Source organism: Tenebrio molitor, chromosome 3, assembly GCF_963966145.1.
Source record: "Tenebrio molitor chromosome 3, icTenMoli1.1, whole genome shotgun sequence".
Classification (NCBI taxonomy): Eukaryota; Metazoa; Arthropoda; class Insecta; order Coleoptera; family Tenebrionidae; genus Tenebrio; species Tenebrio molitor.
This window is the reverse complement of record NC_091048.1, coordinates 4,759,228-4,782,173: the sequence shown is the minus strand read 5'-3', so window position 1 is coordinate 4,782,173 and position 22,946 is coordinate 4,759,228. Positions and strand designations below refer to the sequence as shown.

The following is a 22,946-nucleotide window of genomic DNA, read 5'->3' as shown; positions in this document are numbered from 1 at the left end:
GTTCTGATATTCCCGTTTTTGACTAAATTGTGTTTGAGGAGCGACGTATTTGCAACATTCTACCTCGTGCTCTCCTTCCAGATTCTCATGATTCTTGTCTCGATGTACATGAATTTGGTTCAGAGGTGCAGCGGTCGGACTTCTTTGCAGAACGTCACCGACACGGGGCTAAGTGTTGCAAATATTATCATCATCTTTTGCACCCCTGCTTACTTTTTTCTCATTTTAGCTTATTATAATTTATTTCCTGTGTATGCGGTGTTGTTTGCGGATGTCCTGGCGACTGGAGTTTTTCCATTTGTGTTGTATTATTTGTATAAATTTGATCGGAACTTTCAGATGTACTTTAAAAGATTAATTGCATGCCAGAGGGGTGGACTGGAGAACGAAACTGTCAGTTATAATCTTATCGGTAACATAGAAAATTAACTCAGCTGGCTAAACCCCACTTGTACAGTTTCATTACTTAGAGTAGTTTTATAATTTATTTACTGAAACCGACTAAATTATTTCAAATAAAAAATAGTAAAGTAATTTAATTAAAATTAAATTTTCTAATAAACAGTTGGTTTGAAACTTCTTTACAGCATCTCCAATTTATCCTTCTTCATAAAAATTTATTATGTTACATTCCAGTAAAATCTGTATAAAATATATTATTTGTTGTACTTAGACATTGTAAATAACTTAGTGTATATACGAGTATACCATAAAAAATATGTTTATAAATAGGTACAATGTAAACAAATGTAAGCAAATAAATATTAAATAACACTTGAATCAAGAGATGTGCTTACGAAATTACAAATTTTTTTTATTTATGTTTCCATTACTCTTAATATTTTTGTAAACAATATGATATAATACGTATATACAGGGTGTTTTCGAAGTTGAGGCGTTCCTTGTAACAGGAGGTACTATACATTATTCTTCAGAATTTCAGCCTAAATCGCCTTAGTAAAATGTTTGTATTAACGGCAGCAATTGATTGCATATTTTTATGGTTTTCTAAAATTTTGAGTCCGGTCCTGTCTATTTCTTCGCTGTACTAGATAAATAAACTGAAGTGGCCCAGGATGGTATCTTTTCGAAAATCGCTCTCCGTACTCTGTTTACGCCGCAGCCACATTCCGATAGCATTGCCCATACATTGGCAACATATCTGTGAGCTCGTTATTTTCGTAATGATAACTCATTCCGAATAATTATGTAGATGATAACTCTGACAGTATTTTTGATTATCGTCCATGTTCATTTGATTTTTTTTGTCAATTTTAATTTCTAATTAACAAATCAGCGCAAAATTAAGCAGGACCGGTTTCAAAAATTTCAAAAAAATTAACTTATTTTTTATCTTCATTGCCGTACACATTTTACTAAGGTAATTTTGGCTAAAACTCTTTAGAATAATGTATACCTACTATCACATGGTAAATGAAACGCCTCAAATTCGAAAACACCCTGTAGATATTTTAATCCTATCCTCTATCTATTTATAGCATTTATAACTATTAATGTGGGATATTTAAACGTTTAACATTCAAAATGTTCACTTATTAACTATTTCGAAAGCATATTATTTATTACATTATTATTTTATTATTTATTTTTTAAAATAATTAATAGTTGGTTATTATACAAGACGATAAAATTGTATTTTTTGCATATCGTAATGAAAGTGGCACTTTTTTACACGAAAAATCCTAGTTAAAGTAGTACTTTTTTGCCTCATCTCCTTGGAGATGATTGTCAAAGCATACCTATTTTTTTTGTAATTTTTCATAAATCCGTTTAGACCAAATTTCTCAACTTTTTTCGATATGCAAAAAAATAGTGTGTACAACACGTTATGAAAGACTCTTTTTTTCACTTATTTGCTTGATTAACTCTGGCTACGCCCTCGTTAATCAATCTGCGAATTCGTGAAAAAAAGTATGACTTTCGTAACTAGTTGTACAAATAACTATTTACTTCGAGAAGATAATTAAATTTTATCGTCGTGAATAATATTCTACTTTTTGTCTTTTATTATTAAAACAAATTTGAACTTTTTCTTTGAGCAAATGAGGAATGTCAAGACGACTAGATAAAAATTATTATCAAAATTATTTCCTGTTTATTGGGAGCTCGTTTTTCAGATTTTTTTTATAATCCATGATATTAATAAGTTCTGTTGTATCTATTTTTTAGATGAAGACTTAGAGAGTATTAGAAAGAATAGTTTCATCACAAGCATTTACTGGCAGCATAAAAATGTATATTTATACATTGTTATTCAGTTGTTAAAATTTTAAATAGCTTCACAAGGAAGCAGGTAATAAATGTAAACAGACACTTAAGGATCGGTATTGGGCCTGGGGTATTCATGAGGACAACAAATAAATTATTGGAAAGGCGATTTATTTTTAATGACCAATTCCATTTTTGCTTAAAATTTTGTATTTTCTTGTTTCTTTTATGAACTCCGTCATTAGTAATAATGAAGGGTATGGCTGCAAGGAAGGAGATTATGGTTCGGCAGCTTTGAACCACTAAACATTTTATGCCAGGTAACAATATAAACAGGTATATAGTCTCTATGCTTAGCTCCGGGCTTGTTATCTCAGAAACTGATGTCAAAATAATAGTCTTATTATTGTATTATGTATTCATTTAAATGTATCCTCAAAGTTTGCGTTAAAGAGGTGATTGTGAACGCACCACTCATCCATCTGCAGAGTGAAAGCAAAAAGTACCATCGCGGAAAATATTCACATTCAATTCAACAAACTCAGATTTGTCTTAACAACCCTCAATTGTTTCTGTTCAATTTATGAATTCCATGTATTTCCATTTAAAATACACACATGTTTTGTAAATATCGGAATGTTAGAAAAACAGAGCCGTTCCCAGGGAGGGTTTCCTGGAATTTAAGACCGTTTCAAATCGCAAAATTAACTTCTTTAGTTTCTTTCAAAAGGCCATCTGGTATTTCTCTAAATTATTAGGGTGGCGAGACGCCCACCGCACTAGATACAGTCGACCAAGCAAGGCATTCATTTGCATACGAAAAGATAAATAATTTAATTGTTGTTTAAAATTCGACGAAAATAGAGACAACGATAAATAAATTAATACATCCGTTTAGAAAGGAGTAACCGTGTATCTTGAGTGACAAAAACAAAATTTAACTAAAATTAACAGCGTTAATATTAATCCAATTGATCTGGGGTTGTCGTAACGATGTCTCATAAGGTGTTTACATAAAATAACTAGGAAGCTTCGTTCGGTATTCTAAATTCATATAGTAAAATTTCTTAATTAGTTTAAATCCTTTAAAATCGGCCGAATTGTTTAAAATATTCACAAATGAATTGGTCCACTAGAATTTGGTGTCTGCTATTTAGATTTTAAGCCCAGCGTCGCCAGCCAAGGGTTGGTCAAGTAAGATATCAGATTACACTTGCACGTGTGGTCAGTCGTGGGAAAATTTAGCGAAATTGATAAATTCTTGTTTAAACAAAGTCAGGTTACAAACCCACTATTTTAGAAAGACGCACTGTATTTTTCTGAACATTTTGATATACAATTTAACCCTAATTTAAGCTGGAGTAATCGTAATTCTGATGTACAAACCAATTTTCTTTATTTAATCATTGTAAGCAAATCTTGCACCGTACGATTACTGCCCATTTACTAACATAGTTTTACAAGGGAAGTAGGTAGGAATTTCTGTAAAAAAAAAACTTAGAAAAAACGTGAAAATGTTAAATAGTACCGCTGTAGTACTGGGGGCGACATCTAACAGGGGGTAGTACTACGAAATTTACAGTTTTCTTACGTCTTTCTTCCATACGCTTTCCGTAAAATTTAAACAAACAAAATTCTTTGTTACATTCATTAACCACATTCAGTTCAATAATTAGTTGCAGACAGAACAACAACCAATTTTGGAGTTTAGTTTCTCTTTCAGCGTAATTGGGGTGATTCGCTATCGTTACTGTGTTGTATTATATTGTCCAATGGACTAACAAATTTATGTTTAATAATGTTGATATTGCCAATCGAAAAACCACCCTAACTAGGAAATAAGAGTATTTTTTTAAGCGAGTTAAGCGAGGTTTGATCGAATGCCAATGCGTCGTAAGAGTCAAATTTGCATAATGCCACACATATGGAAAATGAGTAACAAGGGAAGGGGGGTTAGCTTCCCCTATTTAAAGTTTTGGCACATTTGTTTTGGGGAATTTCGGTTTTTGACTGTCTTTCTAGCTAGTCGATATCCGTGTCTGCCTTTGCGATTTTGTGTAAATTTTCCAAATTTAAACCATTTTTTTTTAAATTTAAATCACTTCAGCTTCGGTAAGAGTGCCGAGTGATAATAAATATGTAAGTTAGTGCCAGTTCAAACAACAGGTGTCGACGATCAGCCAGGGTATTAAACTTTCTAGGTAAGCCCGAGAAAGGGTTATCTATTATTTTGATTAATTAACTTTATGTCAAAATTTTCTTGTCTTCGTTGAACTTCCTTAACCGCCATTCACCATGAAATTTTCATTTGATCAGTAATTTATTCAACAATTTGAAATAATCAAACTTTAAATTTAAAATAAATTTCCAAATTTCCACGTAGTTGACGTAAAGATTTTAAAACTAGAGGTAACCAGCAACAAATGATTCTATTTCCAGTGAAAGGGGTCGCAACCCTTAGTTTGTCGGATTATTTTAATTTGAAATTTTACTTTATTTATTTATTAAAATATTAGTAAATGTTTCTACCGTGAAGGAATTTTAGTCATTATTCCATATTTGAGGGTAACCAGCAGTCAGGAGATATTAAACTTAACAATCAATCATTAATCTATAACCACATCTTTCCTTTGGCTTGTTCAATCGTAGCTCTCAAATCCAATTGAAATCTCGTGTTATAAACTTTAGGGAGATACAATAATTGGTTGCATATTCAATATAGGGCAGAGTAGGGCTATTTCTCTCTCGCGTCGTGTTTAGGCGATCAAAGCAAAAATATTGTTTTGCACCAATTGCACCTGAAATTATAGGCGCGTTTCTCGGCCACCAACGATGAGGAGAGTCATGGTTCCCGGGGACCCTCTTCTCCAACTTTACAAGGTCTAAGACATTGTGACAGGTCGTAGATTCCGGCAGTGGACTTAGAATGGACGTTGCTCCAACGACATGTACCATGTATGTGTGGGCTACCACGAGGGCAAACGAGACAAAATAACCATCCCGGTTACCTGTAATAAACTGGTGTCGCGTACGGCAAAGTTCTGAACAAGTCTTTGTCTAAGCTCGTGGACGAAAATTTGTGAGAGAAATGACGCCTACAGTCATTTAGACTCATTTGCGAGGACTTGTATATCCCGGTTTTGTTCGGAAATTGTTATCGGTGTTTGGGCACCGGACTTTTACCAGAAGAGGTATTTCGGCACTAGGGCGTAATAGTTAAATGCGATGCACTTATCAAATGCCGCGAGCATGTTACCTTCCGATTCAGGTACAAGTCTAACTTAGTAAACGCGATATTAAATGTTGCTCGGGTTAGGGTACATTTGACGTACGTAAATAGGGTTGCATAAAAATGGGGGGTTACAGCAAAAATAGACTTTTGCAAATCTAAATTAGATAATCAGGTGAAGACTGACGACTCAATCATCTGTTTAAATTCAGGATCACAATTACAAAGAAAGCCTTTTACGAATTTTATTACAACCATAACCTCAACAATAATTTTAACACAGTGCAAAATTTGATCAAACCCGCAGAACTCATTCATTTTGTAAACAAGGCTTCGAAATATTTTGTAATAAAATAATTGTGGGGAAACTTGTGTTTAAATCCCTTCCTGCATGCGTTTTGACACTACTTTGTCTCCGAATTTGTGTTACGACTACTGAGTATTGCCTAATAGGCCTTAAAATAAAACATCATCATGACTATTGGCAAAAAATAAACACAACGTAGGTAACTTTAAATTTTAAGCACTTAGCAACACAGTTTTTGACTTGTTTTTGTTAGTTATAAAATTTATTTTTTCCAACTTTATTATTTTTTTCTCAAAAATTTTTGTATGTCAGATAACAAAATTTTAATACTGTCGTTTAGACAATTAAAGGGCCATCAGAATAAAAAAAAAATAGGGGGGGTTTCCATTAAAAAAAAAAAAAAACGATGACCTCATCACTCGAAAACAAATGACTGCTTGGAATTTTATTTGGTATTAAAATATGTATTTTTATAAACTAAAAATTATCCGTTCAAAGATTTTTTTGAACAAAATTTTGTTTAATTTTTAATGAATTTATTCCATACTTTTGCCGTTCACCGTACAAAAATTAAGTGTCCGCGTGTCTACATTTTGATATTAATAACGGGTGTTTTTTTTAAATTTGGCGTCGAAGTAGGCGTGGAAGTGTCGATTGTGAACGCACTATACAGGTTACGGATCACGGATCAACTGTTTAAATCTTACGCTTTTACACGAGTGGTGCGATCTCAATCGACTCTCCAACGCCTACTTCGACGCCAAATTAAAAAAACACCCTTTATTTGTCGTGAAAAATACGAGTACGTGATATACATTTTTTTTAAAATGCAAGTATTCTCGATCATCCGATCACCGTGCGCACGACTCGCGGCGAGTCCGTTTTCCGCCGAAAATGATAAAAATCCGAATTGAGTGCAGATTGGGGGAGAGGTCTTTGGTTTTTTTTGTCTTGTTTGGTTGGTGGAGTGCCGGAGTGTGAAGGGGGCTGAAACGGCGAGTGGGTGAACGGCGAGGAAAGGGTGGGTCCGAAGAGAGTGAGGCTGGAAGGAGAATCCAGGAAGTTCAAACCCAGAAGCCGAGGAGCGGATTTATATCCCTGACGGAAGGTTCGCGGCGAACCAAACGCCGGAGTGCGGAGTCAAATTCTACGCCCGGATTTCGTCGTCCACCGTGGACCCGAGGAATTCCCCAAGGAACGTCCAGATCTCCAGAGACGTCGACCGCCCCGTGACAATCAAGGCCAGGGAGATAGAGAAATTGTTTAGTTTTCGGGAAGCGAGCGCGTCGTTTCAGGCAGAACGCTTTTTTTGGTCGGGTTTGAGTTATCGGTCTGCTGGTGACCGGTCAGACCAATAACAGTTTTTTGTAATAGTTCTTATTTTATTTCTTATCTTTTGTGTCTTCGTCCGCCTCGCGACTTCTTCCTCTTTTAGAAATTTCCTTTTCTTTTGGGAAACGAGGTGAGATCCAAGGGAACGGTCCCGCTGATCGTGGCCGGCGTAGAAGAATAGCGTCGAAGACGATATCGGGCTTCGCTTTCGGTTCCCTTTTTTTTTAAACCCATTTACTTTTCGAGAGTTTTTCTTTTTTTATCGCGGCGAGGGCACAACCCTTCAGTTGGTACATAATATTTAGTGTGAGAAACGTTTTTGTTGAATTGAATCAGATTTGTACATGTGCTGGACTTAGTGAAAATATAATTATTTTTTTTATCTAATCCCGTGGGATAAATGACACTTATCCCACTCATTTGAGTGGAATAAGGAACTTCATTACCGGACGCATTTCATTACTCCACTCAGTGGGATAAGTGAGCTTCATTACCCGACTCAGTGGGATAAGTAAGTTATTATGCCACTGAGTGGTGTAATGAAACTGGCGGAAATAAATAAGATTTACCTGTTTTTTTTTAATTCGGGGCGGTCTTAGATAAAATTTTGTACATAACACGTGGGCTAAAGCATATTACAGGAACTCGTGTGATTACAGATGAACTCGGGCTAACGCCCTCGTCATCTGCAATCTTCACACTCGAATCCTGTAATATTGCTTTTATCCCACTAATTGTGTAAATAACTATTAAACCACTCGAAGTTTTCCTTTCTTCCGGTTATCACCACCCACCCCCACATTTTGGTTGTACTCTCGAGCAGTCTCAAATGGATCTCGACCCGAAGACTGTTAAATCGTTATTTGGGACAATTTCACCAAAAGGGAGAATAAATAATGTAACAATACCCAGCAAAACACTTTTAATCCTTTATTGGAAAAAATTATGTCTAAAAACGAGAGTTTTTAAAATTCTCCATACTTCAGGTGAACTTTTGGTAATTAGGTATACTTTTATAAATAAAGCAGGTAGTGCAGGTACGAAATAGTAAGTCTGAGCCAAGTTGCCCTTTTTTATTATTATTGAAATTAACGTAAAATATAACGATAGAGTTTTTCGAAAAATATACTTTGTACTCTAAGTGGTATTTAATTATTTCTTAAAATATCTGGTTAAAGCCTTTACCTTCTTGGAAATTTTGCAATTGGAGAAGTTCAACCAGGTAATCTGGTTCTGGCGGCAAGAATAATAAATGTTTATGGAAAAAAATGTTGCTGTAAAACCAGTGTTCCATACTTTGTTCATATTAGGGAAAAATTTTATTAATTAATTTGATGTTAGCAGATTTGAAATTAACCTGATTAATTCCCACATACATCAAACGCGCGTGTTCAGCCAATCAGAGCGCTTGCTCAAAAACGTCCTATGTACTACTCTGTCATCTGTCAAAAGCGATTCAAATTGCATGCTCCTGTCAAATTCTCAAATTGCTTTTAATAATTGTGTTTTTAATTCCCAATTTTTCACTTAAACATTTTTGCCTTTGACAATTTTACGAGTTGAATTTGGGCATTTTTATTCTGGTTAGAACCGAGAGCTTTAGCTCGAGTTTTCGTAAAATTGAAAAATGTATCCGATAAAAAAAAGTAAGTCTTGTCATGTTACAATTTTTTGATAGGTACATATACGAGTAAATCTTAAGTAATTTAACATTTTAAAAAGGCATGTAAAAATTACGTTGACAAATAACCGAAATATTAGTCTTAAGTGGGACACCTGTGTTCAACTATTTGACTAGTTGAATAATTCAAATATTGGAATAAATATTCAAGGAACTATTGGAATTAAACAATTCAAAAAAGTCCTAGCCCCGATAAAAATACTGACATTAGAAAATTTCATAATTTTGAGGATCTTTATCGGAAATAAAATTCAGTTATTGAAATATTCTATGACACGTTAGAAAAACGAAACTTCCCCTTACAAGTACAAGTACAAGTTATAGTCCTTTTTTTTATTATAGTACGATGAGCTTAGTCCGAATCAAGAAGTCGACATGACCTGAGTCTGCTTTCGACATTTGACAGCAGTGCATGGTGCCATCAATATTTGAAAATTTATATTGGCATCTTGAGACAAATTTCAATTTTCTCAATTTTGAGATTTTGAGTTGTGTTCTTTGCCTTCATGATTTTTCAGCAAATTCATTCCTCAGTTTTCAATTTGTTTGCCAAAAAACAGTTCTTTTCAGAACTCTTTTGATAACTATTTATCAACTAATAGGTAAAATATATGAAACAACACTAAACACCCAGGTGTGGACTGTCTTTCTTCGTAGATTTTGTTTCGGCAATGCCACGTGTTGTGTTGTTGACTAAGGTCAATGCCCTTACACGCTAATAAGAAATTTGTTAATATATTTTACACGGGAACGAGATAATAATGGTCGGCTTCTGCCAGTGGCTGTTGTTCAAGAAAGATTGCGAAGCTTTTTCTTGGCATCATACGGCGGAAATTCCAAGCAAAATTAAACAAAATTATTACAAATGTAGTTATGACCTAACCTAAAAATTTGACGTCACTAATGGAATAAACGTACAACTCGCGTCTTGCTCTAATCGCACATGCCAAAGCGAGATCGGACTTAATAAAATACTTACAAGAATCCAATAGATTGTTTTACATTATGTTGAAAAGAGATACTCGTAGCCAAATAACAGTTGCTCGGCTTATTAATTGATCCATCGGACTATAATTAAAAAATGGTCTTTACCATTACTTTACTCGTATATGAGACACATTATTTTGCTGATGTTGATCCACCCAGCAGAAAATCAGAAATTTCTGGAAATATCCGCCATATTATGGTAGGGAATGGAATCGGTTAATTGATTGGCCGATTGGTCAAGTTGGGGTAGAAAAGTGGGGTGTCTCAGAATAATCGGCACCAAATGGAAGCATCGCAGATCATTTGAACCCCAAACCTTGAAAGTGGGTGCTTGATACTTGATCTTCGAAGTGCCGCCCGGTGACTCCGTATTTTAAGTTTCAAGGTAAATTATAATTATCTTTCTAATTCATTTATTTAATGTCCCTTTAAGATATATTTGGCTTAAAATAACGTGGACTTATTGTGTTCACTAAAGCGAAACGTGTGATCTTGCAGTAAACAAGTCGAGAAATTAGCCCTCGCCGAGATAATTGTTGTTCATTATTTGTTCCTTTGGACACCTTATGAATAACATGATTCTCCTTTCAAAATTTAGTTTAGAAGTTTGATAATCTTACATACTTGTATTTATGTTATCAACAGGTCGTGCCAACAAATCCAGATGAGATAGATACCAACTATCTCAGTTTAAAGAACCAACTATTGTACGAACCGAATTCATCCAGGTGAGTTATTAGTTTCAAAGTAGAATCTCATTCACTTTGTTTTAAATAGCTAAAATCGCCAGAACAATTGGCATCTCCAACATCACTAAATTTCTTCTTGTAGTTTCAGCTATGGAAGCTATAGCAAAGTGCGAATACAACGCCACGACAGACGACGAGCTCAGTTTCAAAAGATTTCAACTGCTGAAGATTTTGGACATGGAAGATGACCCGAACTGGTACATAGCCGAACTAGACGGAAAGGAAGGTCTAATCCCGAGACACTACATACAAATGAAGAATCACAGTTGGTATTATGGAAACATCTCGAGTGCTGACGCCGAAGCACTATTATTAGACAAGCACGTGGGGGCCTTCCTCATACGTGTAAATGAGTTCAGTCCAGGAGATTTCGCCTTATCCGTCAAGTGCTCTAATGGTGTGGAACATTTCAAAGTATCAAGAGATGACGAGAGCAAGTTCTCCCTGTGGGTGGAGAAGTTTAACTCCTTAAATGAACTAGTAGACTACTATCGAAAGATTCCTTTGTCACATTCACACGACGTCAAGTTGAGAAACATAGTTGAAGAAGGGTTTCTCGTTCGTGCGTTGTTCAATTTTGCTCCACGAGAAGCCGGCGATCTGGCGTTCAGGAGAGGTGACGTCATTAATGTGACAGATCGTTCCAATCAACACTGGTGGCATGGGGAAATCTGTGATCGTCGAGGAGTTTTTCCTGTCAATTATGTAATCCCTTACGACTCATGACTAGGTACTTCTTTTCTTTTGTCTCACTTTGATTTTCTAAAGTCATTGTTTGAATTTCTTTTTGTGTTTTGTATTTAATGTTTAAAAATGAATTATTGTAAATTTATTTAATTTCTAACTAAGAACCATAATTGTTAGATTTGACAATAGGTAGGATTTGAATAGGACAGGACAGTAAGTAATACATGATCATAAAAATGAATATTTCAAAAATATACAATTATCTCTTTTATCATTATTATTTATTCTATAATTCTGTTGTCCTATATTACAACGTCAGATGAGTGACAGTCGATTTATTTTATCACTATGATTATAATTGTAATAAAGATGTAGTCTCAAAAATATTTTGTTATTTTGATTTGTGTTAACTAGATGTTTAATTTAATTTAATCTTTTTAAATTCTCGGCAGATTATTAAATACATAAATGTTTTTAAATGGATACGATTTTTTATTTCAATTCTCCAAATTTTATCTATCACCGTGATAACTCACGGAGTTTAACTTAACAGTTAAACCATATCGCACTCATTTGAAAGTGTAATAGTCTCCTTATTGCAACGAGTGCGGTAATGAAATTGTTACCACACTACTGCGGTAATCGAATTAACAACTCACAAAGCCAAGGCATCAACAAGCAAATTCCACCACAAAACAATAGCTTCATCTCCGAAAAATTTAAAATTCCTGTTTGTTGCTTTTTGTTGTTATTTGGAGCATAGATCATTACGCGTTGCTATCATCTTGAAAAAATTTTTTTTATAAGTTATATGCAATTAATATAGTCAAAAGTTTAATTAATCAACTTAAGCACATAACATTTTTGGTTTACAATACAAAAATTTCCGATAATAATGCGGAATCTGGGAAAGTGCCCCGAATGCTTGGAACGTTTCCACGTTGAAGGGAAATCCTCTCGTAAAGGAATTTCTTGGACTTTGATTCGCCTGATTCCGCAATAAGTCGCTTTCCGATGACAATATAATTAATATATCATTTTTTTAATAATATTTTTCAAACGAAATTTTTTAGTTTTTGAATCGTTTCGAAAAAATTATTATTATTAATACTAAAGGTTTGTCTGATTTAATGCCAGTCCAGGAGCTTCAAGACGCAAAGTAAAAAATTGAACATTAAACTAAAATTACCAATGTAAATGATGACAGACAATAAAAAGCAGGCGCGCCCCAGCGTTCTTCATGAGGTCCCTTATTTTTCATACATATAAATTCATTTCTGTCATAATATTTAACATTGCTGTGTATTTACGCAGTGACCTGACACTGTTTCAGTCGACAATCGTTTTCCCGTTGCAATTTGGAATTCCTTAAGTCCACTTTAATTATTCAAATGATCCTGCGATTGCATTTCTGTTCGTTGCTCTCGACTCGTCTGCTCACCGAGTTATGCAAAATATTCCTAATTCGCAAGCATGCCTTCTTTCATCTAATTGACAAACGAGTTAAAATTAGTGTTAAATTCATAAATTCATCTTTTAAACGTCTTCAATGCGCTTATGTAATTACATAGTGTCATCGTTAATTTCTAGTTTAAATAGTTACATCCTGACGCACACTTCATTTATATTTGCAGTTTTGCAGACAGTGTTGTTTCCTGACCAAGAGCGCAATGGTAAGTTTTCCGATCAGTTCCTTTCCTCGCATGAATTAATTTTCGCTTAAGATGACCCCAGACACCGGTCACAATCACAGCGAGTCGGAACACCTTCCAAATTACCTCGCTGTCCCGGCGACCATCATCATCATCTGCGGAGTCATCGCGGATCTCATGATCATTTCCACGATACAGAAATGCAGAAAATCCAACTCGGCTTTCAACTCGTGCGTGCTGCATTGGTGCATCTGCGATGCCATCTTCTTGGTGCTTCAACCCACCACCTACAACCTTATTTTCGCGTTTGATTCTGTGATTAGGGAAATCGAGTGCATCTGGTCCGGGGAAATAACCGTTCTGATAGTGGGAAACTATATCTTCGTCGTGGCTCTACTCCTGGAGTGGTTCTGCGCGAAGTACTCCGAAACCTTTGCTACAAAAATCATCCGCTACGGCAAATTCCGGATCTTGGCAACGTGGATTATCGTAATCATTCTGACATTTTACATCTGTGTCAAATGCATACTCCCGGACATGTACGTTTGGAATTTTGTCATCGCCACTGCGTCTCTTCTCATATACCTATTCGTTCACATCTTGTGGCTGATCAAGAGGAAAACTTCCAGCCATGTCGAGGACAGTTCTAATTTAGCTCTGATATTAGTTTCTTGTTACATGATGTGCTGGTTTCCCAACTATGTCATAATCGGGATCATGACATTCAAGCCTCATGATCTTGGTGCCAAGAGCTATGTGGGTACTTCTTTGATTGGTTATTTAAATTCTGTTGTCATGTTCCTGCTGCTGTATTACCGCAATAAAGATTTCAAATCAAATTTTAAGAATCTGTGTCAGGATGAAACAGATGTGGAAAATTCTACAGAAAATGTTGTCGATAAATAGTGTAACACTACTGACGAAGAAAAGTCATGTCAGATTAATATGTTCATGTGAACAGTGACATAATTTGAATCATCAGTTCAAAACATGTTTATTGTCTTTTGTTTCACTGTAGTTTTCACGCTTTGCATGTTTATTTTGCAATTTTGTATATTTTGTATTTTAGCTTACTTACTTTTATTCATTGTTTGATTTTTTGACAAATAAAGTATAGGAAGTTTATGTTATCGCTTTATTTATTATTTAACCTTCTCAATAAATAAACTCTTATCAAAATCTGTTGAGTAACTTTTTAGTTATAAGCGAACAAGCAATACATATGTACGTACGAATTTTGTATGCATTTTTATATTATTAATTTATTTCATAATTAGGGGGCGAAAAAAATTAGGAGTAATAAGATAACCTTTAATTTCCTTAATTATTCAATTTTATGACAAATTATCACACTGAATATGTTATACCGTGCGTTCATTTAAATTTTCCCCAAAGTTGGCGTTGAAGAAGTCACTACGGATTACGGATCACGGATCAGCTGTTTAAATCTTAGGTTTTTACACGAGTGGTGTGTTCACAATCGACTCTTCAACTTTTCGGATAATTGAAATGAACGCACGATACATGTAACAGGAGCTATTTATTTTTCGCTTTTTGCATTGTAGTCAAAAACAGATTCCTTTTCATTCGATTAAATTATACGTGTTTTAATTGAAAATTACAAACAATTACGTTTTTGTGTTAAAGTGGTTAGTTGGCTGTTATTAACTGATTATGCAATGAGTGCATACTCGTGGAATTCCAAAAGATTAAACCGACCATAACCGACGAAAATATCTTTAATTCCTCGTGCGTAGCAGCCATTTTGACACATGAAGAATTAATTGTGATTTAATTGCCGAGGGCCTTCGGAGCCGTCGTATTGTTGACAAATTTGAACATTTCGTAATTGTTACGAATGTTTTTAATTGTCGCATTCGAGCACACAATATCGCCAATTAAAAAGTATTTGGCGTCAAGAATAAATTCACGTTGTAATGTAAAGAGTTTGACGGTGTTCTCTTAATTAGAGGAGTTTCAATTGAACGCCGCTTATTAGTATAAAGTTGATTTCAACAGCTACTCCAAATCGCTAAATTAGTAAGTACTTCCAAGCCAGTGTGAAAGTTTCACTTCATTATCGCGTTAAATTATACGACATGGAAATCCGTGCAATAATTTAATAAATTATTCACACCAAGATCTTTTCTTTAAAACCCCCGGAAAAGAATCCCTCTTCGCCGAGCTTAATTATTCAAGGCGGACAATTTTTTCGCTCGTTTTCTTGTTCAAACTGACGATTTGCATAGCGAGACGAGTCAATTTTCGCTGCATAAACCGCTTTTATCTTACTTTATGATGCATCAAAAGACAAGTTTATGAACTGCAAGCTGCATTCCATATATTTTATAGAAAATTCCTCCACCATAAACATAAACAATTCTAGCGTAGGTGGCTTAATTGCATAGCGCAATGAAATTGCATAGGATGCGCCTAAAATATTTTGTTGTAGTTGACTGGAGTTAAATGAAAGTAAAATAACACTTAATAATAGCCAACAATTTTTCACGTCCGGTTATTATCTTATCGGGATGCGATTATGTTATTTACAAATTAATAAAAAGTACACTGGATCAATAAAATTAAATGTAACATTTTGAATTTGTTGATCTATTTTTTGTGTCTTTTTTAATTTTGGTTTGTGCAAAAAAAACTCTTCATTTCAGACTAACGGTTCATAGACAAACTTGCATCTGAGTGGGCTGTTGTTTTTTTTCAACGAAGCAAATGTTATGTTGGCCTTCATAGTCTACTGATTTATATTGTACAGAATGTAAAAGTGGGGTTTGATAATAATGATGATTTTATTAATGAACAGAGTTAAAACAGTTTAAACCGATGAAAGGAGTAAAGACCTCTTAAGAAACGGTTAATGGACTTTACAACTGAATTTCTTACTTCAAAACATAAAGTTTCCAATCTTCTTATGTTTTTGTTCAATTAAAATTAGTTAGTGGTATTAACAACATTTATTATTTGCAGGATTCAGCTTTATTTTAGTAAAATAGCAGTTCTAAGACCAGATTAATTCTATCAAACGTGCGTGTTCAGCTAATCAGAGCGCTTGCTTTCATCCAATCAAAAATGTTTATTGCGATAAAAACGTCCTACTACTCTGTCATCTCTCAAAAGTGATTAAAATCCTGTCAGATTCTTAAATTGTTTTTAATAATTGTGTTTTTAATAATTGTAGGTATTACAAATAAATAATTAACGTTAAAGTTTGTATTCTGGAACTGATCTTGCCAAAAATTAAATTTGCAATTTGTTTACTTACATTTAAACAAAATTCAGTTAACATTCACTAATATGAAACTTCTTTACAACTATTTTTATTGGGTAAAATTTGACGATTAATTTAAATTTAATCAAACCAATTTTTCATGAATAGAGACTGACTGTTTATTAGAAAAATTAATAAGCTTGAATGAAACCACCACACGCAATGATTCTATTTTGAGCTATTGGATTTTCTTCGTTGATTAATGACTCAGTTTTTCATCTCAAATTAGATTAGTTCATTGAAAAAACAAGCAAATTGAAGTGGTCATTTGTTGCCATACCTTAGTGGCAGTTTGCTAATACATTATAATTATTGTAGTGTACTAAAAATTACTTTACTTGTTGTTGTTTTCATTTTTATACATTTTTCTTTCACTGTTATCATGTCACATTTTTTACGACTATATTTATTTTTGTGAGACGACTAAATAAGACGCTAATTCTTTTGATGTTTTTTAAGCACAAACCTATTATTCACAGCTAACTGACAAGTTAAAAGCTCCCATGATGTAAAACAATTTTATTAATTTAAACAGTTTATTTTAATGAAGTCAACTTATCAAAGTGAGTTAAAAGTGTGGAGCGTTCAAAACAAGTTGTACTTAAGCAAGCCGTTGTTTTCTTTCTGTTTCAAATGTTTGTCCTCTATAAGGTTTGACAGCTAACAAAGCTACGCATTAACGGAAACAAAAACAAGCGCCGCCAGGCTACTTGACTATGTTTTTTTGAACGCTCGTTATTAGAAAACATCAAAAACAAAAGTTACCCACTTTGATCACTTTGTCTACATTTTACGTTTTAACTTTGAAAACCATTTTTATTTATCTTGTGCTGTCGCAAATTTAGGTGACAATGGGAACTGTCAATTTTATGGCAAAACTGTAAATAAGCGACTTCCAAACGGTCGGCTACTAGTGATGATCCTTTTGTTGGCAAATTATACCATTTTGCTATAAATCACGCATCTGGTTTGCGTTCCATAAAAAAGCAAATTATTTAACCAACCAAGTCAAAATTTGTAATTTGTAATTACATACATAATTAGGTGCATAAAATATCGCCAATTTTAATTAATTAGAAGTCGCGATTTCTCTTCTGTGCGAAATCGATGGCCCACCCTGTGTAGATTTGTTGTGGACTTCTAGTATTTGTAAATACGGAAAACTGGCAACTTAATAGAATGATAGAACAGTAACTTAATATGTTTTCAGTTGAAAATTGAAATTTTATTGACGAAAAGATCAGTCGAAACCGTCACCACCATCGCAAATGTTCAGTTAATAAATATTTGCGGAGATGGGACGATTCCAATTTCTCCTGGGAGAATTTATCGCCTCACGTAATTCTGGATGCTTATAAATTTTATCATTTTCATCCCACGGAAACTGTTTACAATAGAACTAGCTGAAGCTCATAAACGTGTACTCTCTCGCAGCCGTCGTATCAAACTTTCCGAAAGTAATGAAATTCAAGTGTAAAGTTGACGAAGATGGTAGTGTGTCGTTGCAGAGTATAACGTTCTATGTAAAGTAATATACACCATTTCGGGTGTATTGTGATAAAATTTGTGATGCCACCTTATCCGGTCGTAATAAAGCACGCGCACTTAAATGCTTCCTGTACCCGCGGTTTTATTCGCAAACAATAAGAAAAAAAGCGTGATACCAATATCCGACGTCAGGATTACGTCAATATGATTGTCAAAGTAGGTTATTAAATATTTTTTTACTCGGAATTAAGCGGATTAAGGAGAGAGAAAAACACCAATCTGTTGCTAATGTGATTACATACGTGTATATTTAAACGTGTCTGATTCAAGGATGCAAATAAACAGTTTTCGGAAAACATATGCAAAGGGGACTGTGGGGCAGATAAGGGCTTATACGTATGTTGCACCGACAGTTTCTGCGAATTTGTAAATCAATTGTAACACTATGTAACAAGTGCTCGTTGCTTTCTACAAAGACAATAAAAATCTAGTTGAAATAATGTCACGATAAATTTTAAAAAGTAGGAATGTCCTGGAAATACAGTCAGAAACTTTGGAGATTGAGTAATTATGTAAAAAAATGTTTATGCACAATCTTGTGTTTATTAGAATTGGGAGTAAAGTAAGTGGTTACAGAACACCCTCACGAAGTTGAATTCGTTGAAACAAATCGTCAAACTCCGGAAATGATATTAAGAACGCAAACTTCGCCGACTTTGAGCAATTATTGTAGAGTGAGTACATTTATTGATTGAATCCACTTCAACTTCATACTAGAAGTTTCATTAATTATTCGCCCCTGTTAACCTACCGGAAGTTGCAACCTCAAATAAAATTGCGTAAAAGTTTTTTGAAGGTGGCGTTTGAAGTCAATGTGTAAGCACTGTACGCATAGGCGGGTGGCGGTTTTCCTACTAAATCTGTTTTGAATTTTATTTTCTAAAGGAAGGTTTTCATTTCCATAACAACTTTTTTTTAACCGGACTTGAAACACTTCAAATCCAAAGAGTTGAAATGTCCACAGTCACCGACTCAAATCTAAGGTCATTTGAAGCATTTTTCAGGATTTATTTATCAATAATTACACAAAATATTTTATAATTCAACACAAGTCGCCGAGGTGAACGGATGACAGATGTAAAAATTAAAATAGCAAGATGGCCGTTCAACGTTATAAAGTAAACTTTAGACTTTACTAAAAAAACTTTCAAGTACTAATAATATTGCAACAAGAGAACTAGGAATTACTGGTGCCTAAATTTTGAAAATTGTAAGTTTAAAAATTGTCATTTTACTATAATTCCAACAAAAGAAAATAAACGAGTTTATGTCCGATTTTTTTTTTAACCGATTGAAGATAAAATAGTAGAGGTAATTTGAATAGAGAAGAACCTGTCACATGATATGCGTAAGAGACGAAATTTGGTCGGACTCGGGCGGACTACTCCATTTCTTTCTGCAGGGGGAGGTGGCGAGTCAGGTGCGCCCTTGCGCAGGTGTGGCGTCATTTAATTTCAGTTAAAAGGTTCTGAAATAGGTACCGTTATGTCTAATAATGTCTGTTAAAGTGACGTATGCAAACTACATAAATCAAACTAAGTCGAACGTCAAACAGCTGGGAAAAAACAATTTGCTACGGCACTGCACTCGGTGTGCCTTCCGCTTCAACGCGCAGCAAAGGACACGTGACAGGTTCTTCTCGATTCAAATTACCTTTACCTACATATCATTCAGAGTGGAGGATCTTTTTGTGCTTCGCCCAGTTCCCGACCTTGACTTCGTCTCGGTCTTCAATTTCTGGGCTTAGCACAAAAAGACTCACTTCTACTTTTAATGATCTGATCTACTATTATTGGCCATTCTTTAAGACATCATAGGTGCATTGAAGTTGTTATTGATGAATATGAATCTGTGGTTAAAAAAATTCTCTGAAGCAAATATTAAATAAAAAGTCAGCCAAAAATCATTTCGTAGATTCACCCATTTATTTGTAAGTTTTGTTTTGGATCAAATTCCACCAACATACCTTTTTTGTTAATACAATTCAAGTGTGTTCAATAATTTCATTTAAATAATTCTTCCGACGGACCGGCCTCTCGACGAACCTGCATAAATAGCAAAAAAACAACACAGCACAACGTAGTTTGCTGTGTTATTGGTTATTTCTTTCATTCAAATTCAATTTCCCTGGAATCCAATATAGATGAGTCTTTTTAACATTCTTTCCTTCTCTTTCAACTTTTTTCTACTCTCACTGTTTGAAAGCATTAAAATATATTGTAATGTCTCTTCGTAGTGGACGAAACGAACTTAACAAAACTTGATGAAAACAATAACAATTTTTGGTCTCAAACGCTACTTTATAATAAATCATACTTACATCGTGAATTTTAAACGCTTGAATTAATTTTAATTGTGCATTTTATTATTATTATCTGATAATGGAGGAATTGTATAAAATAAAAAAGAGCAACAACACTGCTAAACAGATTTTTCGCGGAAATGTTAAAGAAACGTCAACGATGTTCTGTTGTTAACATAGAAAACAACTTTTCGATTTCGGTTTTCTCAAATTATATGCCAGAGTAAGTAGTAAAATGGGTTTTATCATTGAAGAGAAAGCATTTTTATTAGAATGTTATTTTCGAAACGCGCGGAATAGGCAACCAATAAAACGACTGTGCATAGCATGCACGTACGATTAAAGTAAGACAAACGTTTCGATAATACAAAAGATGAGGTAGCACCCTTGATTTGTTTTCTTTTTGATTACATTATTTACCTCGTCTGTCTATCACAGTTAATTTTGTTAATTAGCTCCACTATCTATGTAACATCGTGCGACACCTTTATTTGTCAAATTTATTTTACGAACCATTTTTACCGTTAACACATGGATCCGCTTGTAGATAAAACTCTACTGTAACAATACACAATAATGCAACAATCATTATCGTAAAAAAAAAAACTGGACGAACAGAACCACAAAAATAAATCAGATCCCCACATTTACACCTTTATTCCCGATTTCTTTCATTTCACGGCCACATCTGGTAATTCCACCATCCACAATACTCGTTACATTTATGGATGTTCAACAGAGAGTGACGTTAATAACTGTGACGGCCGCTTTATTGCATTTTTTTTCGACGGAAGAATTATCTAACTCAGGGGGACGTTGACGACATCTGTATTTATACTGGATAAGACCGTTCGAATGGAAATTTTACAGGTAGATAAATCACAATCGGGCCGAAATATATTCTAACACTATCCTGTCCTTTCCAACAAACAGTTCAGGGTGAAATCTATTCGTTAAACGTCAAAGACTGACGTTTAGTGGAACTGTTGACCGCAAAGTGCGGTCCTTATATTAGTTTAAGGTGAAATTAGTTCTGGTGGGAATAAACACCTGTCAATAGGTGTCGAGGTAAGGAGGCAAAGAGAATTAATAAAACGATGATTTTTCGCACAGATTTGTTGTTCATTGCAAAGTAAGGGACGGAAGAACGTAATTAATGTTTGTTTGTTATAAAAATAAATTATTGTTGATAGAAAGTTCTGCCGCAATAAACCATATGGCCCGCTCACAGATTATCGGCCAGTGATTTACTTAATATGTTTACTAGATCCACAAAAAATAGATATGTGTGTGCGTGTGTATAACAAGGAGCCATTACGATAATGTTCCCGAACTGTCGCATTTTTTTACAGGACATGCAGAATTATAAAAAAAATGTATACATTGTTGGATCAAAGTAGGCGTTGAAGAGTCGATTGTGAACGCATCACGGATTACAGATCACGGAGCAGCTATTTAACTCTAACCTCACTTTTTGCGTTGTTTGTGTTTTTACTCTGCAGACTGACGAGTGGTGCGTTCACAATCACAAAAATGTATTGTTCAACTGGCAAAATCTGTTTCGTAAGCTTCCATTGGATTTATTTTTAAAAGATAAGGTTATAAATTGGTATAGATCTGTTCTAATAATTTATTTTGCATTAATCAGGAAAATGTTAATCACACACAGTAGACTATTCATTACAGAAATTTAATAATAATTGATTAAACAGGCCAGCTTATACAAAAATACAACGATAAATTAAAACAGTTTCATTTAGTCTCTGACAGAAATATGCCAATTTATTCGATTATCTAAATTAACGAGGTAGCCTGGTTAGATTTAATATCTATACTTTCGTAACTGCTGCCAGTGTCACTTGTCTGGCTTGCATAATTGCACAAAGTCTTGAAACTAGACTGAAAATTTCTGTCGTAAAGGTATAAAAATAATATTAGAATTAGCGAATAGGAATAACCGATCAAGCTACTGAATATGAAAAATTCAGAATAGATAAACCTTTCACTGTCAAACGTTTTAATGGAATGCACCACGTAATTTGGAACCCAAACTAGAAAATACAGCGAGACTAAAATCAGAACTAGATTAGATTTTTCGTCGTTGGAGCTGGACGTCCTCAGTTTAAATAATCTGAAAATGTGGACAATCAAAATGAATATGAAAAATGTGGTCACAACAACAAAAGTCCACTCGATTAAATTGATGTACACACAATGAAAACAAATAACAACAGAGAGTAACGCCATCAGAAGCCACAGTAACGCGAGATTTACTTTGTAGTGACTTCGCACTTTTAGGGCGAAGGACTGGGAGGCATAGTTCAAAATGCACCAGTCCAGAGTCAACGCAATTGCAAACATGAAGTTTCCGGTCAAAGTTACTAAAATCTCCCCGAACCAAACACAGATAATGTCCTTGTACACGTATTCCACAAAAGCGAGGACGATGAAGTTGATCGGTGACAACGTAAGGAAGAGAACGTTGCAGATCCTCCAGTTCAAAATGTACAAGTTGACAGTGGTGCGCAAATTCTTGAATTTGGCGATCAGGTAGATTGTGAGAACGTCAGCGACGATACTAAGAAGGGTGACGATTGCCGTGGGGATTAACACGAGATCCGAGGGACGTTGGTAGTGGATTTCCTGTCCGAATTCGGTGTCGTTCAAAGTGACGTTTTCGAAATCTTCGGGATCCATTTTAGCCTAAAACGATTAATTCAGGAAGTTGTTGCGAAGTGCAAGAGCTCACCTCGAGTTACACTGTGCTGGTGTATCAACACACTGACGTTTGATAACTCTCAAAATGATTAATTTCATCCTAAGGTCAAAGTTATTAGCCACTTAAGATTCAGATTAACGGTGACGTCACTGTGGGATTGGGAGAAATTGCGGATGGTGCTTGAATTAGTGAGAAAGATGAGAAAAATACTTCAGTAAACAAGTTTATTATTATTATTTAT

General features: G+C 34.6%; 3 protein-coding genes and 1 long non-coding RNA gene across 7 annotated transcripts in view; 2 read left to right on the top strand and 2 right to left on the bottom strand.

Moving 5' to 3' along the window:
• Positions 1-22,946, bottom strand: part of LOC138125671 (somatostatin receptor type 2-like) — a 214,618-nt gene that overhangs the window by 96,049 nt on the left and 95,623 nt on the right. The gene's annotated exons all lie outside the window — the stretch shown is intronic.
• On the top strand, positions 4,215-11,649 carry LOC138126221 (growth factor receptor-bound protein 2-like). 2 transcript variants are annotated; one of them, XM_069041949.1, is made up of 3 exons: positions 4,215-4,430; positions 10,411-10,493; positions 10,597-11,649. In XM_069041949.1, exon 3 carries the CDS (start codon positions 10,605-10,607, stop codon positions 11,238-11,240), a length of 636 nt encoding a protein of 211 aa, XP_068898050.1. In that variant the 5' UTR covers positions 4,215-4,430; positions 10,411-10,493; positions 10,597-10,604; the 3' UTR covers positions 11,241-11,649. The 2 variants fall into 2 exon arrangements, with proteins under 2 accessions (XP_068898050.1, XP_068898049.1); XM_069041948.1 differs by lacking the exon at positions 4,215-4,430 and adding an exon at positions 10,077-10,150.
• On the top strand, positions 12,487-13,983 carry LOC138126220 (uncharacterized). The gene is made up of 2 exons (XR_011157691.1): positions 12,487-12,874; positions 12,926-13,983. It is a non-coding gene; the product is annotated as an uncharacterized lncRNA (long non-coding RNA).
• On the bottom strand, positions 21,603-22,772 carry LOC138126219 (C-C chemokine receptor type 1-like). Its single transcript, XM_069041947.1, has 2 exons — positions 22,746-22,772; positions 21,603-22,689 (listed from the first exon to the last, which is right to left on the bottom strand). Exon 2 carries the CDS (start codon positions 22,681-22,683, stop codon positions 21,781-21,783), a length of 903 nt encoding a protein of 300 aa, XP_068898048.1. The 5' UTR covers positions 22,684-22,689; positions 22,746-22,772; the 3' UTR covers positions 21,603-21,780.

Excerpts from the sequence above, each read along its gene's own strand:
- LOC138126219 (XM_069041947.1), bottom strand. The coding sequence starts at position 22,683 with ATGGATCCCGAAGATTTCGAAAACGTCACTTTGAACGACACCGAATTC.
- LOC138126221 (XM_069041949.1), top strand. The coding sequence starts at position 10,605 with ATGGAAGCTATAGCAAAGTGCGAATACAACGCCACGACAGACGACGAG.